This window comes from Somniosus microcephalus, chromosome 5 (genome assembly GCF_052327205.1).
Source record: "Somniosus microcephalus isolate GS21.2 chromosome 5, FLI_Smic_1.0, whole genome shotgun sequence".
NCBI classification, from domain to species: domain Eukaryota; kingdom Metazoa; phylum Chordata; class Chondrichthyes; order Squaliformes; family Somniosidae; genus Somniosus; species Somniosus microcephalus.
Genome location: NC_140991.1, coordinates 13,151,237 through 13,168,761, shown reverse-complemented (window position 1 = coordinate 13,168,761; position 17,525 = coordinate 13,151,237). Strand labels below are relative to the sequence as shown.

At 47.4% G+C, this 17,525-nt stretch overlaps 1 protein-coding gene across 7 annotated transcripts in view; it reads left to right on the top strand.

The window, feature by feature from the left end:
• Nucleotides 1–17,525, top strand: part of LOC147116896 (uncharacterized) — a 298,183-nt gene that overhangs the window by 233,320 nt on the left and 47,338 nt on the right. For 6 of the 7 annotated variants that reach the window (XM_085987101.1, XM_085987106.1, XM_085987104.1 and 3 more), the window contains one exon: nucleotides 10,425–10,517. The exons of the other annotated variant lie outside the window; for it this stretch is intronic. In XM_085987101.1, coding sequence (XP_085843227.1) covers nucleotides 10,425–10,517 — 93 coding nt within the window. The remainder of the gene's footprint in view (nucleotides 1–10,424; nucleotides 10,518–17,525) is intronic. 7 annotated transcript variants of the gene reach the window in all.

Genomic DNA, 17,525 nt, shown 5'->3' with positions numbered 1-17,525 from the left:
GTCTTTTAATGCCCTTTGCATTGTCACTGCGGCTCGGTTCGCACATTGATCGGTCCGGAGATTTTCCTTGATGGCTGCTAAACGGTTTTTTCCTTTGTACAATAAATGGGTATAAGTGTTTTTGCATTGTCCGCCCATATCTTGATGGGCCCCATCCTGTACTTAGAATCCATTGAATATGTATGCTGTTTCTCTGAGTTTCGGTTCCCAGATACTGGCTTTCGCGGGCTTACTGTCTTCAATCCACAAGCCTGTCTGGCTTGCAGTAACAGAAATAAAATGGTTCAGAAACTGATCACGGGGCCTGGCGGCCATTTTGTATGCCCTTTTATTAAAGGTTTTTTTGTGCAAGCTTACTTTGGTCAATAAACAGTCTTATTTTATCCAGTTTTCTTGCGTGATTTTTGCTGAAAATTGCGAATCTTACATATAGATAGACTAAGTGATTGGGCAGTAAGGTGGCAGATGGAGTATAATGTAGGGAAATGTGAGGTTATTCACTTTGGTAGGAAGAATAGAAAAACAGAATATTTTTTAAATGGTGAGAAACTTTCAAATGTTGGTGTTCAGAGAGATTTGGGTGTCCTCGTGCAAGAAACACAGAAAGCTAGCATGCAGGTACAGCAAGCAATAAGGAAGGCAAATGGCATGTTGGCCTTTATTGCAAGGGGGTTGGAGTATAAGAGTAAGGAAATCTTGCTACAATTGTATAGGGCCTTGGTGAGACCACACCTGGAGTACTGTGCACAGTTTTGGTCTCCCTATCTAAGGAAGGATATACTTGCCTTGGAGGCGGTGCAACGAAGGTTCACTAGATTGATTCCTGGGATGAGAGGGCTGTCCTATGATGAGAGATTATGTAGAATGGGCCGATACTCTCTGGAGTTTAGAAGAATGAGAGGTGATCTCATTGAAACATACAAGATTCTGAAGGGGGCTGACAGGGTAGATGCTGATAAGTTGTTTCCCCTGGCTGAAGTGTCTAGAACTAGGGGACATAGTCTCAGGTTAAGGGGTAGGCCATTTAAGACCGAGATGAGGAGGAATTTCTTCACTCAGCGGTTTGTAAATCTTTGGAATTCTCTGCCCCAGAGGGCTGTGAATGCTGAGTCGTTGAGTATATTCAAGGCTGAGATCGAGAGATTTTTGGACTCTCAGCGATATGGAGATCGGGCGGGAAAGTGGAGTTGAGGTCGATGATCAACCATGATCTTATTGAATGGCGGAGCAGGCTCGAGGGGTCGTATGGCCTACTCCTGCTCTTATTTCTTATGATCTTATGCCTTCCGCTTGGTTTATATTCTGCCTCCTCTGCTGCTGCCACTGCCGCTCAGGTCCCAAGCCTTCCCTAGAAATGTCTTCAGGCTGGATTTTCATTGAGGAGGCGGGTAGGAGGTGGGACTACAACTTTCGGGGTTGTGATCCCGCCTCCATCGAGTTGTAGCCAACCCACGCGATTTTGACTTGATTGACCTTGTTGAGCCCGCCCAGCGAGCTCAGCAAGCCAATTAAGGGCCACCCGGCAACAGGTGACGTCCCAGTGCGGGTCGGGTACCCGCCTCCTTTGAAACTGGCATGGAGGCGGGTTGGGGGCAGGATGGGTTCGTGCCCCCCGATTTCGGGATTTTAACCCCCCACACGCCTCCAATCCCGCCTCCACGGCCCAATGAAAATTCTGCCCTTTGTGTCAGTATTTACAGTAGAGGAGGAGGATAGCATGCCAGACATCCCAAGGAAAATAATATTGAATCAGGGACGGGGACTCACCATAATTAACGTAAGCAAATTAACAGTAATGAAGAAAATACTGGCACTAATGAGTGACATTCCCAGAACCAGATGGTTTTCATCCCAGGGTTTTAAAGGAAGTAGGTGAGCACATTGCAGATGCCCTATCTTCCAAAGTTCTCTCGATTCAGGAATCGTTCCTTCAGATTGGAAAAATGCCCATGTCACTCCACTACTTAAGAAAGGTGAGGGCGAGAAACCAGGGAATTATAGATCTGTTGTCGGGAAATTACTCGAGTCTATAATTAAGGATAGAGTGACTGAACACCTTGAAAATTTTCAGCTGATGAGAGAGAGCCAGCATGGATTTGTAAATGGTAGGTCATGCCTGACCAACCTGATTGAATTTTTTGAAGAGGTGACTAAAGTAGTGGACAGGGGAATGTCTATGGATGTTATTTATATGGACTTCCAGAAGACATTTGATAAAGTCCCTCATAAGCGACTGTTAGCTAAAGTTGAAGCTCATGGAATTGAGGGCAAATTATTGACCTGGTTAGGAAATTGGCTGAGCGGCAGGAGACAGAGAGTAGGGATAATGGGCAGGTACTCTAATTGGCAGGATGTGACTAGTCGTGCCCACATGGATCTGTGTTGGGGCCTCAACTATTCACAATATTTATTAGTGACTTAAACAATGGGGTAGAGACCACATACCCAAGTTTCCCTATGACACTAAGATAGGCCGCATTGTATGCAGTGTAGATGGAAGTCAGCAGCGTGTGCAGCGCCCCGCTCGCGCCCCGGCCGCAACCATAGGTTGCGCCCCCTGACCTATCGGCGGACAATATGTCCGACAGGGTCAGGGTGGTGTTTTTGCAGCCGCGGCAGCGCTACTTAAAAGGCAGGTGTAGGGCGGCCATTTTTTTTTGGCCGACTGCCAACACCTGCCCCCTTCCCCTTTTTTCTTCGGGGTGCCGGCTGCAATCGCTCAGCCCAGCACTCCTCTTGAGTGCCGGGCTGTTTTTCCGGCACCTCGCTCCCTGGTGGTCCAGCAGGGCCCCGGTACGTGCAGCGCTAGGCCCCGCCCCTGCAATTACGTGCTGCTACATGCTGACGCACGTGACGCTGTTGTACATAGCGGCGTGAAATTCACTGATAGCGCCCCAAGAAGGAGGGGGGAGCGTTTCCAGTAGCTATTACAGAATTTCCAGCGCAGGAACGCTAACTTTTTCGGGGCGCTACAATTAGCGTTCCGGCGACGTTAGCGTCCCAAAGGGGGTGCCACTGAATTTTTCCCCCAGGGGGTTAAAAGTCATGCTGCAGCTATACAAAGCCCTGGTTAGACCATACTAGGAGCACTGTGTTCAGTTCTGGGCAGCACACCTTAAGAAGGATATATTAGCCTTGTAGGAAGTGCAGAGTAGATTTACTAGAATGATACCAGGACTCCAAGGGTTACATTATAAGGAGAGATTACACAAACTAGGGTTGTATTCCCCGAATTCAGAAGATTAAGGGGTGATTTTTCAAGATATTGTGGGGAACTGATAGTTAGATAGAGAGAAACTATTTCCACTTGTTGGGGATTCTAGGACTAGGGGACATAGCCTAAAAATTAGAGCCAGACCTTTCAAGAGTGAAGTTAGGAAACACTTCTACACTCAAAGAGTTGGAATTCTCTTCCGGAAACTGCAATTGATGCTAGGACAATTGTTAATTTTAAATCTGATATTGATAGCTTTCTGTTAACCAAAGGTATTAAGGGATATGGTCACAGATCAGTCATAAGAACATAAGAAGTATAGGAGTAGGCCATTTGGCCCCTCGAGCCTGCTCCACCATTCAATAAGATCATGGCTGATCTTCTACCTCATCTCCACTTTCCCACACTATCCCCAAATCCCTTGATTCCCTTAATATCCAAAAATCTATTGATCTCTGTCTTGAATATACTCAACGACTGAGCCTCCACAGCCCTCTGGGGTAGAGAATTCCAAAGATTCACCACCCTCTGAGTGAAGAAATTTCTCCTCATCTCAGTCCTAAATGGCCGACCCCTTATTCTGAGACTGTGACCCCTGGTTCTAGACTCTCCAGCCAGGGGAAACATCCTCCCTGCATCTACCCTGTCAAGCCCTGTAAGAATTTTGTATATTTCAATGAGATCACCTCTCATTCTTCTAAACTCTAGAGAATATAGGCCTAGTCTACTCAATCTCTCCTCATAGGACAATCTCCCCATCCCAGGAACCAGTCTGGTGAACCTTCGTTGCACTCCCTCTATGGCAAGTATATCCTTCCTTAGGTAAGGAGACCAAAACTGTACACAATACTCCAGTGTAAGAAGTCACACAACACCAGGTTGGACTGTAACCTGGTGTTGTGTGACTTCTTACATTTGTCCACCCCAGTCCAACTCCGGCATCTCCACACCACAATACTCCAGGTGTGGTCTCACAAGGGCCCTATATAATTGCAGTAAGATGTCTTTACTCTTATACTCAAATCCTCTTGTAATAAAGGCCAACATACCATTTGCTTTCCTAATTGCTTGCTGTACCTGCATGTTAACTTTCAGTGATTCGTGTACAAGGACACCCAGGTCCCTCTGAACCAGAGGGGAACCAATATCCTAGCGGGGAGGTTTGCTAGCACTGCTGGGGGGGGTTTAAACTAACTTGGCAGGGGGATGGGGTACAGAGTGGAGCTATAGCAGGGGGTGATTTACAGCCAAATACAGAGAAAAAAACAAGGCAGAGCAAATATGTGAAGGCAAAAGGGAATATGGCAGGGCTGGAAGGCATTTATTTTAATGCAAGGAGTCTTGCAAATAAGGTGGACGAACTGAAGTTGTTGTTGAACACATGGGAGTACGATATTGTTGCTATCACGGAGACATGGTTGAGGGAGGGTCAGGACTGGCAGCTCAATATTCCGGGGTATAGAATCTTCAGGCGAGACAGAGGGGGGTGTAAAAGGGGGGGGGGTGTTGCAATATTAATTAAGGAGTCAATTACTGCTGTAAGGAGGGATGATATATTAGCGGGTTCCTCTAATGAGGCCATATGGGTAGAACTTAAAAACAAAAAGGGGGCAAGCACTTTGCTGGGAGTGTACTATAGGCCCCCAAACAGTCAGGGGGAGATAGAGGAACAGATATGTAGGCAAATCTCAGGAAAGTGCGAAAATAATAGGGTAATAATAGTGGGGGATTTCAACTTCCCCAATATAAATTGGGATAGTCAGAGTGTGAAAGGCTTAGAGGGTGCAGAATTCTTAAAGTGCATCCAGGAGAGCTTTTTGAGCCAACATGTAGAAAGTTCTACAAGAGAGGGGGCGATACTGGACCTAATTCTGGGGAATGTAGCCGGGCAAGTGGTGGAAGTGTCAGTAGGAGAGCATTTTGGCGACAGTGACCATAATTCGGTGAGATTTAAGGTGGTCATGGAAAAAGACAAAGACGGCCCGGAAATAAGGGTTCTAAATTGGGGGAAGGCCGATTTTAATATGATAAGGCAGGATCTGGCCAAAGTGGACTGGGAGCAGCTACTTATAGGAAAATCCACATCAAGACAGTGGGAGACTTTCAGAAGGGAAATAGAGAGAGTACAACGCCAACATGTTCCTGTAAAGGTCAAGGGTGGGACCAACAAGCAAAGGGAACCTTGGATGACAAGGGATATACAAAAATGCATTAGAAATAAAAGGGGGGCTTTTGGCAGTTACAAAAGACTAAAGACGGAAGAAGCCCTAGGGGAGTATAAAAAGTGCAGGGGCATACTTAAAAAAGAAATTAGGAGGGCGAGGAGGGGCCATGAAATAACACTGGCGAGCAAAATAAAGGAAAATCCTAAGATGTTTTATAAGTATATTAAGGGCAAGAGGATAACCAGGGAAAGGGTAGGGCCCATTAGGGACCAAAGTGGCAATCTGTGTGTAGAGCCAGATGATGTAGGCGGGGTTTTAAATGAATTTTTTGCATCTGTGTTCACTATGGAGAGAGACGATGCAGACATAGAAATCGGGCAAGGGGACTGTGACATACTTGAACATATTAGCATCGAGAGGGAGGAGGTGCTAGCGGTTTTAGCAGGCCAAAAAGTGGATAAATCCCCAGGCCCGGATGAGATGTATCCCAGGCTGCTGTGGGAGGCAAAGGAGGAGATTGCAGGGGCTCTGACACAAATTTTCAGAACCTCTCTGGCCACAGGGGATGTACCAGAGGACTGGAGAACAGCTAATGTAGTACCATTATACAAGAAGGGTAGCAGGGATAAACCAGGGAATTACAGGCCAGTGAGCCTAACATCTGTGGTAGGGAAATTATTGGAAAAAATTCTGAGGGACAAAATTAGTCTCCACTTGGAGAGGCAAGGATTAATCGGGGATAGTCAGCATGGCTTTGTCAAGGGTAAATCATGTCTGACAAATCTGATTGAATTTTTCGAGGGGGTGACTAGGGGGGTGGATGAGGGAAATGCTGTGGATGTGGTTTACATGGACTTCAGTAAAGCTTTTGACAAAGTCCCGCATAGGAGACTGGTCAAGAAGGTAAGAGCCCATGGGATCCAGGGTGCCTTGGCGCGTTGGATCCTAAACTGGCTGAGTGGCAGGAGGCAGAGGGTGATGGTCGAAGGATGCTTTTGTGACTGGAAGCCTGTGTCCAGTGGGGTACCTCAGGGATCGGTGCTGGGTTCCTTGTTGTTTGTGATCTACATAAATGATTTGGATGAGAATGTAAAAGGTATGATCAGTAAGTTCGCAGATGACACGAAAATTGGTGGGGTGGTAAATTGCGAGGAGGAAAGCCTCAGGCTACAGGACGATATAAACGGGTTGGTCAGATGGGCGGAAAAGTGGCAAATGGAATTTAACCCTGAAAAATGCGAGGTGATGCATTTTGGACGGACAAATAAGGCAAGGGAATACACAATGAGTGGTAGGACCCTAGGAAGTACAGAGGGTCAGAGGGACCTTGGTGTACATGTACATAGATCTCTGAAGGCAGCGGAACAGGTAGATAAGGTGGTTAAAAAGGCATATGGGATACTTGCCTTCATTAGCCGGGGCATAGAATATAAGAGCAGGGAGGTTATGATGGAGCTGTACAAAACGCTGGTGAGGCCACAGCTGGAGTACTGTGTGCAGTTCTGGTCGCCTCACTATAGGAAGGATGTGATTGCTTTGGAGAGGGTGCAGAGAAGATTCACCAGGATGTTACCTGGGATGGAGCGCCTCAGCTATGAAGAAAGACTAAACAGGCTGGGGTTGTTTTCCTTGGAGCAAAGAAGGCTGAGGGGGGACCTGATTGAGGTGTACAAAATGATGAGGGGCATAGATAGGGTAGATAAAGAGGAACTTTTCCCCTTAGTAGGGGGGTCAATAACAAGGGGGCATAGATTCAGGGTAAGGGGCAGGAGATTTAGAGGGGATTTGAGGAGGAACTTTTTCACCCAGAGGGTGGTTGGAATCTGGAACTCACTGCCTGAAAGGGTGGTAGAGGCAGGAACCCTCACAACATTCAAGAAGCATTTGGATGAGCACTTGAAATGCCATTGCATACAAGGCTATGGACCAAATGCTGGAAAATGGGATTAGACAGGACAGGGATGGATGGGCGGCGCGGACACGATGGGCCGAAGGGCCTCTTTCTGTGCTGTAAAACTCTATGACTCTATGACTCTGAACACCAACATTTCCCAGTCTCTCACCATTTAAAAAATACTCTGCTTTTCTATTTTTCCCACCAATGTCAGGATCTCATTGAATGGAGGAACAGGCTCAATGGGGGCTCCTATATGCCCCATGTCTATGCCCCTTACCCTGGTCCATATCCTAGGTTCAAGTATCCTTGCAAGTTTAGGGTTTTGCCTTAGACGTACGTTTGGCTACAGTGCTACTAGTCACTCCCGTAATGTGTCTGAGAATCTTACTGTCGATACTGCCCAATGTCTAACTATACAATAGTGTAATTCCAGGGTGCAACAGTACGACTCCCTTATGATCTGAACTGAATATTTGGGGGGAATTTTAACCCAAAAATCAGTTGGGTTGGGGTTGGGTGTGAGGTTAAAGAGCTAAAAATCTGGATTCTGACCCCCAACCCGCCCACTTCCAGTTTAACCTCGCAGGAGGGTTGGCATTTTAAATATTATGAGGCTCCAAACCTCATGGTGATCCACCATTTTAAATTTAACTCTAGCTGGTCGGGTTTCCCGTGCCCAGCTAAGGGAAGGCGAGGATGGCTGGATCCAGTAGTTAAGTGCCTTTCCACTTACCTGCTGGATCTAGCCTCACCAAACCCCCCGCGAACTGACACCCCCTCGACTCTTCTGTCCTGCCCCCTGAGGCCTCCGATCCCCACTCTGGCTTGCCAACCTGCCCCCCTCCGGCCCGTGTTCCCCCTCCGGCCCCGATCCCCTTCCGACGTCCCCCTATGGCCTCGATCCTCATCCGACATCTCCCCTCCGACCCCTGATCCCCTTCTGACCTTCTGTCTCTGGCCCCCGATCCCCTTCTGACCTCCCCCCTATGGCCTCGATCCTCATCCGACATCCCCCCTCCGACCCCTGATCCCCTTCTGACCTTCCGTCTCTGGCCCTCTATCCCCTTCCGACCTCCCCGCTATGGCCTCGATCCTCATCCGACATCTCCCCTCCGGCCCCGATCCCCTCCCGACCTTCCCCCTCCTGCCGCCGAGTCCCCAACCCCAGCCGATCCCGACCTCCCTGCTCTCTACGGCCTGGTGCCATGGGCCTACCTGCTCGACAGCCAGCCAGCCTGCCTCTCCATCTGGCTGGCTATGGATGAGAATGAAATGCTAATCAGGACCTGCCGTTAAATTCGACAGGGCCTGTGGAAGGAGGCCATTTGTGCCTGTGCCAGCTCTTTGGTAGAGCTGTACAAATCAGTCCTACTCTCCTTCTCTTTCCCCATAGCCCTGCAAATTATTTCCTTTCAAGTATTTATCCAATTCCCATTCGAAAGTTATTATTGAATCTGCTTCCACCACCCTTCCAGGCAGTGCGTTCCAGATCATAACACTCGCTGCGATAAAAAGTCTTTCCTCATGTCACCTCTGGTTCTTTTGCCAATCACCGTAAGTCTGTTTCCTCTGGTTACCGACCCTTCTGCCACTGGAAACAGTTTCTCCATATTTACTCTATCAAAACAGTTCATGATTTTGAACACCTCTATCAAATATGCACATGTGCTTCTTTCAATCTCTTCAAAGGTGGGCGGAGAAAGCACGTGTTAAGACGAGGCCAGAAACAAATCGTTCCCAAAAACTTGTAATTATAGAGTTGTCGTTAATGTTGAAAAATATCCCAAAGGGCTTGACAGAGACACAATCATAAAATGATTGTAACTTCCTCCGGTCCTACAACCCTCTGAGAAGTCTGTGTTCCTCCAACTCTAGCCTCTTGTCCAACTTCCACTTTCTTCATCCCGCCATTGGAGACCGTGCCTTCAGTTGTCTAGGCCCTAAGCTCTGGAATTCCTTAACTAAACCTCTCCACCTCTCTCTCTTCCTTTAAGACGCTCCTTAAAACCTACCTCTTTGACCAAGCTTCGAGTCACCCTGTCCTAATATCTCCTTCTTTGGCTCGGTGTCAATTTTTGTCTGGTTACGCGCCTGCGAAAGTACGTTGGCCCGTTTTATTATGTTAAAGGCGCTATATAAATGCAAGTTGTTGTTGCTGTGAGGGCGTAACAAAAGAGAAGTAGACTTTATAACGTATTATTTCCCTCAAATGCATTACGCCATAATACATGCCCCAAATACATGGGTCGTGTATTGTGCAACCCTCCCGTAACTTTGGTGGAATTTTTGGCAATAGATGAAGGGGTCAGGATGCAGTGTAACCAGGTCCCCAAGTCGTGCCTCTACCCATCCAGATTATGGTGTTTTTGCACCAGATACCCCAAGAACTTCAGGGGCTAGCGTTCAACTTCTCAACTATATAAGGAGCAGCGATAGAAACGGAAATCCCAGCGTATCAGTGTTTGTTCCCGGTATTGAACATGGAACCAGTAAGAGCAAAAGGTTTTTGTGATTTGAGCTACAGACTGTGATTTTTGTCTTTATGAACTCACTTAAAGCACAGCATTTAAACATAATTCTTTCTTAAATTATATCTGTGGATAAAAACGATCATAAATCTTGAAAAGTGACACAGACATTTACCTGGTTGACTTAAGTGTGGTAAAGGCTCAGCGTACAAAGGAACGTGACACGAATATGTTACGTGTTCATTCAGTATCACAAAAAGTAATTTCTAGGCTATCTCTTAACCTGCAACGTGTTGAAAGGGTAGAATTTGGGCAGAGCTGGTAATACGGTGATCCCTTGCATTCCTCTCAATAATCCAGATTTAATTAGGTCACCCCAACATTAAACAGCACCACTGAGAGAAGTAGTAGCTGTACACAATACGTGAGCCAGAAAAATCTGCTGATTTTGTAGTTCTCAAAGAAAGCTGCATTGCTACCCCACTCACTACCCGAATTCCACACTTGAAAATGGTGAATATCACCACACAGTAATTTATAGGCGGCAGTTTCTACAGGCTTTCAGGTAAAGCTCAAAGAAAATGCAAAAAGAAAATGACACCAAGGACTTAGACACAAGGACAGAACGGTTACTTTGTTGTTTTGACCAATCAAGTAATTGTTTCTCTGTCTAACAACAGTGCCAAGTAGAAAGAAGAAAGAGCCAAGACTGAGTGTCAGGCAAAGGACTCCCAGTGGGACAAGGCGTTCTGCTTCAGCCACGGCAAGACCAGGTATATTAGATAACAGAAGCAGATGTAAGACTGTGAGTTCTAGAAATTGGGGTTAGTCTTTGGAGATACTTGATGTAGTGGCTTGATGGTGGCATTATGGAGCAGTGGCGCTATAACTCAATGCAATGACATTCTCACAGTGTAGGGATGGGAGGAGGTCAGGAGCAAGGGGGAGAGTCGAAGGGCAGGTAATGGCACAGGCAGCAGCACAGATATTTTCACATTTCGAGACAATTCTTGAGCTGTTTGCATTTGGTATTGGAGGCGAGGGCGGTAGGGGGGTGATGTTGGGGGGCAAGAAGAAATGGTTTGAGGATCTGACGAGTCGTGGAGAAAAGAAGCCTTTGTCTTCTCCTTGCCCTTCAGACTGACTCTGGAGTACTTTTAGCTGAAGGAGCAAGGAATAGCAATTACAAATTATTTACAGCACAGAAACAGGCCACTTGGCCCAGCAGGTCCATGCCGGAAATAGTTGATATGGTCGAGCCAAATCTGGCAATGGATGAAAAGACAATATATATTGGAGCTCATGGCCCTCTGACTTGAGGGAGTGAAGATGAAAATTGCACATGGGGAAGAGCAAGGGTGGGAAATGGTTATTGATTTGCTGGAAACAAGAGTATCGAAGGCAGAGGCGAGCGAAAAATTTCAGAGATCATTAGTAGCAGTGTCATGCTGGATGGTACGCCAGGGAAGAGGGAAAGAAAGAACTTTCATTCGCTTAGCTTTCATGTCTGAGGACATCGCAAAGCACTTTACAATCAATTAATTATTTTTGAAGTTTAATCACTGTAAGGTCCCACAAACAGAAATGAGTTTAATAACCAGATAATCCATTTTTATGGTGGATGTTGATTGAGGGATGAATATTGGCCAGGACTCTGGGACAGCTCCATTTTCTGAAAAAATAGCATGGGCTGGATTTTCATTGAGGAGGCGGGTAGGAGGCGGGACTACAACTTTCGGGGTTGTAGTCCTGCTTCCATCGAGTTGTGGCCAACCCACGCGCTTTTGACTTGATTGACCTTGTTAAGCCCGCCCAGTGGGCTCAGCAGGCCAATTAAGGGCCACCCGGCAACAGGTGACATCACAGATTGATATTTCATCTATCAAGACCCTTTGACAGATGAAATATCAGCGTTTGACAGCTGTTTGAAGCTGTCAAACACTGACAATCTGTACACTAAGTTAACTCCTTCCTCTCAGGCTGATTTAGAGATCTCTCCAGAACAGAAAGCTGAATGCTGGAACTTTTGACAGCTCGCGGCCATTCTGCTTTCTGTGCCGGTGAGATGAGGGACTCCCGAGACCTGAAGGAAGGAAGGCTGTAAAGGTAAGTACATGTAAGTAAAACTTCTTTAAACACTTTACACACACCAAACACACATACCTTTGCACTCATGCACCCATCACTCGCCTGAACACCGGACATCTCGACCCCTCCAAGCCCTTCATCCCGACGGCCCGCCTCGCTAACTTAGCCTGGTTTGGAGCCGTCGGGAATCCCACATTTCATCAATGAAAATAGGGATTAGGCTAAAAACTGCCTGTTAACTACCTGTTAACAGGCAGTTAATTGGCACTAATCCCCTTCCCGCCTCGGGGAGGCGGGTCCCAGTGCAGGTCGGGTACCTGCCTCCTTTGAAACTGGCATGGAGGCGGGTTGGGGCGGGATGGGTTCGTGCCCCCCGATTTCGGGATTTTAACCCCCCACACACCTCCAATCCCGCCTCCATGGCCCAATGAAAATCCTGCCCCATGTGTCCACCTGAACAGGCAGACACGGCCTCCATTTAACATCTCATTCTAAAGATGGTACATCTGACAATGTAGCACTCCTTCAGTACTGCACTGGAGGGTCAGCCTAGATTATGTGCTCAAATGCTGACGTCCTTGAACCCACAACCTTTTGTTTAAGAGGCGAGAGTGCTACCATTCAACCAAATCAACATTTGGGAGCTTGAGAGTGAATTCATGAGAGAGCTAGAGGAGAGGTTCTTTTGCATACGTGGGAGTGGAGAGACCGCTGAAAAAGCTGTATTGAGACACTGGCTGTGGGTATGGATGGGGGAGTTTAAAAGAAAGGTAAAATTGAATGAGGATAGGAAGGCAGAGAAATTGGAGAATAGAGGGCTGAGGAAGTTTACGTGTTATTTCAAATCACCAAAGATCAGAAACTGCTCGGTGCAGAAGCTAAGGGAGGAGAGAAAGATGAACATTTAAGTGAGGAAGTCAGCAGGAGGCTTGAGCGAGCAGCACACAGCAAGGACTTTGAATGAGAGATGAGAAGGACAAAAAAGGATGAGGTGCTCAAAGGACGAGTTGCCAGATGAGTAAGGGACAGGCCAAGGTGCCACTTGGCGATAAGGGCTATGCCACCATTGTGATTTGTATGGAGCAGGTGATGGAAGGTATAGCCAGATGGAAAGGCTTCAGTAAGGGGGAAGGAAACGCCAAACCTGATCCATATTTATATCAGTGCAAGGTTGTCAAAGGCCTTCTTTCAGTGGAGTAAACATTCTGGAGGGTTCACTTGTTCACTAGCTTGATCCCTGGGATGAGAGGGTTGTCCTCTGAGGAAAGATTGAGTAGATTGGGCCGATACTCCCTGGAGTTTAGAAGAATGAGAATTGATCTCATTGAAACATATAAGATTCTGAGGTGATTTGATAGGGTAGATGCTGAGAGGTTGTTTCCCCTGGGTAGAGAGTCTAGAACTAGGGGACATAGTCTCAGGATAAGGGGTCAGCCATTTAAGACCAAGATGAGGAGGAATTTCTTCACTCAGAAGGTTGTGAATCTTTGGAATTGTCTACTCCAAAGGGCTGTGGATGCTGAGTCATTGATTCAAGGCTGAGATAGTTAGATTTTTCAACTCTAAGGGAATCAAGGGAGATCGGGCGGGAAAGTGGAGTTGAGGTCGAAGCTCAGCCATGATCTTATTGAATGGCGGAGCAGGCTCGAAGGGCGTATGGCCTAATCCTGCTCCTAATTTTTATGTTCCAATGTTCTTATGAGGGCGATACAGAGCTGGGTGGTTATTGTTGATCCACAAGTGATTTTAGAGAGGGGCTATGGAAGAGGGTGAGAAGGTTACAGAAGTTAGTTTGCGAGGAACAAGAGGGGTAAGATAGTCGAGGAGCAGAGGATGAAACAATTGCAGTTGCTGCTCTGGAAGAGCCAGTGATAAGTGCAACACTGGGAGTGCCAGAGAATAGTAAAGGAGTGCATTTGGAGGTTGATGGCTCATTTAAGAGGAACCCAAACCTGGGACAATGGCAGGAGAGAAGACAGGCTGGTGAACAGTGAGGAGTGGGAGAAACAAACACTGGAGCCACGGGGAAAAGAGTGAACAAAGGGGCATTCCTGGATGAGAAAGAGAAGGCCCAGAAATTTGCAGCAAAATTAAATAGGAAGTAGGGGCTTGGGTCTGTAGCAAATAGACACAGAGGGAAGTCTTTGATTCCATGTACCAATGGCAAAGATCTAGGTGCAAAACGGAATGGTCTTAGGGTAGGAACCAATAAGAGAGAAGGGCAACCAGTTCAATATCTGAGGGCTAGTCTGAGAAATGAAACCCATATCGGGCGCTATCGGACAATAGTTGATGCACAAGAGAGTTTTATTGCAGACTTTGGTGGCAAAAACAGGAAGACAGATTATTATCTGAACGGCAATAGATTGGGAGAAGGGGAAGTGCAACGAGACCTGGGTGTCTTTGTGCACCAGTCACTGAAGGTAAGCATGCAGGTGCAGCAGGCAGTTAAGAAGGCAAATGGTATGTTGGCCTTCATAGCGAGAGCGTTCGAGTACAGGAGCAAGGATGTCTTGCTGCAGTTGCACAGGGCCTTGGTGAGACCACACCTTGAGTATTGTGTGCAGTTTTGGTCGCCTTATCTGAGGAAGGATGTTCTTGCCGTGGAGGGAGTGCAACGAAAATTCACCAGACTGATACCTGGGATGGCAGGAATGACGTATGAGGAGAGATTGGGTTGATTGGGCTGAAGTTTAGAAGAATGAGAGGGGATCTCATTGAAACTTACAAAATTCTAACAGGACTAGACAGACTAGATGCAGGAAGAATGTTCCTGATGGCGGGGGAGTCCAGAACCAGGGGTCACAGTCTAAGGATAAGGGGTAAGCCATTTAGGACAGAGATGAGGAGGAATTTCTTCACCCAGAGAGTGGTGAACCTGTGGAATTCTCTACCACAGAAGGCAGTTGAGGCCAATTCATTAAATATATTCAAGAAGGAGTTAGATATATTTCTTAAGGCTAAAGGGATCAAGGGGTATGGGGAGAAAGCAGGGACAGGGTACTGAATTTGGATGATCAGCCATGATCGCATTGAATGGCGGAGCAGGCTCGAGGGGCCGAATGGCCTACTCCTGCTCCTATCTTCTATGTTTCTATGTTTCTATGATGCAGTATTTGAGCTGGCTCTCAAATGCGGGGAAGTTCTGCGTAACACAAGCAGCAGCAGAGTCCCGACTTAATGGAAAGATCTGAAGTGAGTGGTGGGGACTCCAAAGAAAAGATTCTGTATTTCCTAAAGATTGTTTTCCTGGAAGATTCTTTGTTTATTTAGTAAAAGAAAGAGCAAAGACTTGAAAATGCGACAGCCAGATAGGGAAAGAAAAGAGGGAGAGAAAAAAAGGGAGACAGAGGAAGATTAGACAAGACAGATGAAGAGGAGGATGGGGAAATGCAAATGAGAAAATAGAATGCATTAATATCATAGAGATAGAAGAAAAAACGGAAAATCTAAATAAAAACAGAAAATGCAAGAAATACAATGGTCGGAATGTTCTGGGGTCCGTGCAGACGCGATTGGAGGTGGATCAGGTGGGAAATTTGAAATAAGTTGCAGTGGGTCGGGAATCGGGAACCCTCTGTCATCCCACGCCCGCTTCCCTCGGGCACGTTTGCCAGTGCAGCAGCGACCCGACCGGCAGAGGCGGGCGACCTAATGCAAATCATTAACAGGTAGTTGTCAGACACTTAAGCGCCTTTTTCAGCCTACCTTTCAAATTTCCCTGGCTGCCCATAGGATTCCCGCAGCTCGGGAACCACGTCTGTCAGCCTGAGGCGGGAGTTGAGTGGCCATTGCTCCAGCTGATTAGATGTCAGCATGAAATGTACTAGAAAAGCTCCCACCTCACAGCTGGTCACTTTCCTCAGGCAGAAGCTGTTGTTGACTGCACCTTCAGCACACATTTAGCTTTCTACAGGCTGCAAGTGTTTGCAGCAAAGTCACCATCCAGACTCACCTCATTGGTACAACCTATCAAACCATTGACAGCTTGGTCCTCTGATCTCTACTTGACCTGCCATCTATTCCATAAGCATGGGTGTCATTTATCCTGTCTCACCTTGGTTCAGAATCGGACCACGATGAGCCCCAACACCAGCAGCACCAGGCACACCATAAGCACCAACAACAACACCAACCTTCTCCTCAACCACCTGATGCTGCACAGGACAGAGGACATCAGCGCAGGGCTGCTCCACGCCAGAGGCGATACCCCCAACACAGGGTATAAGGCAGAGGATGAGCTACCTCAACATGACGGAGCAGCAGTGCCAAATGAGGCTGAGGTTATCACACCAGGTCGTCGCAGACATTATAAATTGCTCGAGCAAGACCTGCAGCCCAGAGGACCTGGTGGACACGCCTTACCAGTGGCTGTCAAAGCCCTCAACTTCTTCGCCTCAGGCTCCTTCCAGGGATCTGCAGCAGACATTTGCGGCATCTCGCAGTCGGCCGCCCAGATGCATCACACAGGTCACCAATGCCCACTTTGACAAGTTAGCTAATTATATCAACTTTGCCACTGATGAAGCCAGTGTTACTGAGCGGAGCGCTCGGCTTTGGCACTCTGGCTGGCTTCCCACGAGTGCAGGGCATCATTGACTGCACACATGTGGCCATTAGGGCACCCCATCATAACCCAGGAGTCTTTGTCAACCACAAGTGCTTCCACTTGCTCAATGTGCAGCTGGTCTGCAACCATAGGAAGAGCATCATGCATGTGTGTGCCAAATTCCCTGGCAACTGCCATGACTCTTTCGTCTTTCTCCAGTACACCCTCCCTCAGCTCTTCATGCCTCCAAACAGACTTTCTGGCTGGCTGCTTGGAGAAAAGGGCTGGCTACCCACTGAAGATGTGGATCATGTCACTGAGTACTGAGGCCCAGGAGAGATACGATCAAAGCCACATTTCCACCAGATGTGTCATAGAGCAAACAATAGGCATGCTGAAAATGCGCTTCAAATGCCTTGACAGATCTGGAGGAGCCCTTCAGTATGCACCAGCCAGGGTCACCAGAATCGTCGTTGTCTGCTGCGCCCTGCACAATAGAGCGCAGCAGCAAGGATTAGCGCTGCATGAGGAGCAAGGCACTGAGCGCACAGCCTCTTCAGAGGAGGAGGAGGAGCTGGAGGAAGCTGCGGGCCAGATCCCACCAGCACCCGAGCACATTGCTGCCCAGGAGGCCAAGGGTGACCTCATCATGGCCTGATTTACTTGACTTTACGCAGTACACCCATATGGCTGCCACATGCTGCGCCAGGTTGGCACCACCCCACAGCAACACCATAAAGGATCCCTTTAAAGGATAAATGACCAAGCCATTCCTTTCACATTGACCACCATTGCTGGAGGTACCATTATGTCTCACCATTCACTGCAACTCACTAAGCCACTTCCAAAGCTGCACACAAATTTGTCTAAGACCAGAAAGTGGTGAAAATAAGATTTTTATGGTTGGCAATACATTAACGGAAACTTAACATTAACATTGAATAAAACACTCAAGCGGCTACCCTTGTGAATCTACTTGTGTGTCATCTTTCTTTTCCGCGTGCTTCTACGAGGTGCTACCCCTGTGGCTTCAGCAGAGGTAGAGGCAGCCTGTTCAGTTCCCTGCTGCAACTGCTTAGACTTGGCAAACGTCCTCTGGGTTTTGGAGCCAGTGATGGCCCCGCCAAAGTTTGCTCCTCCTGAG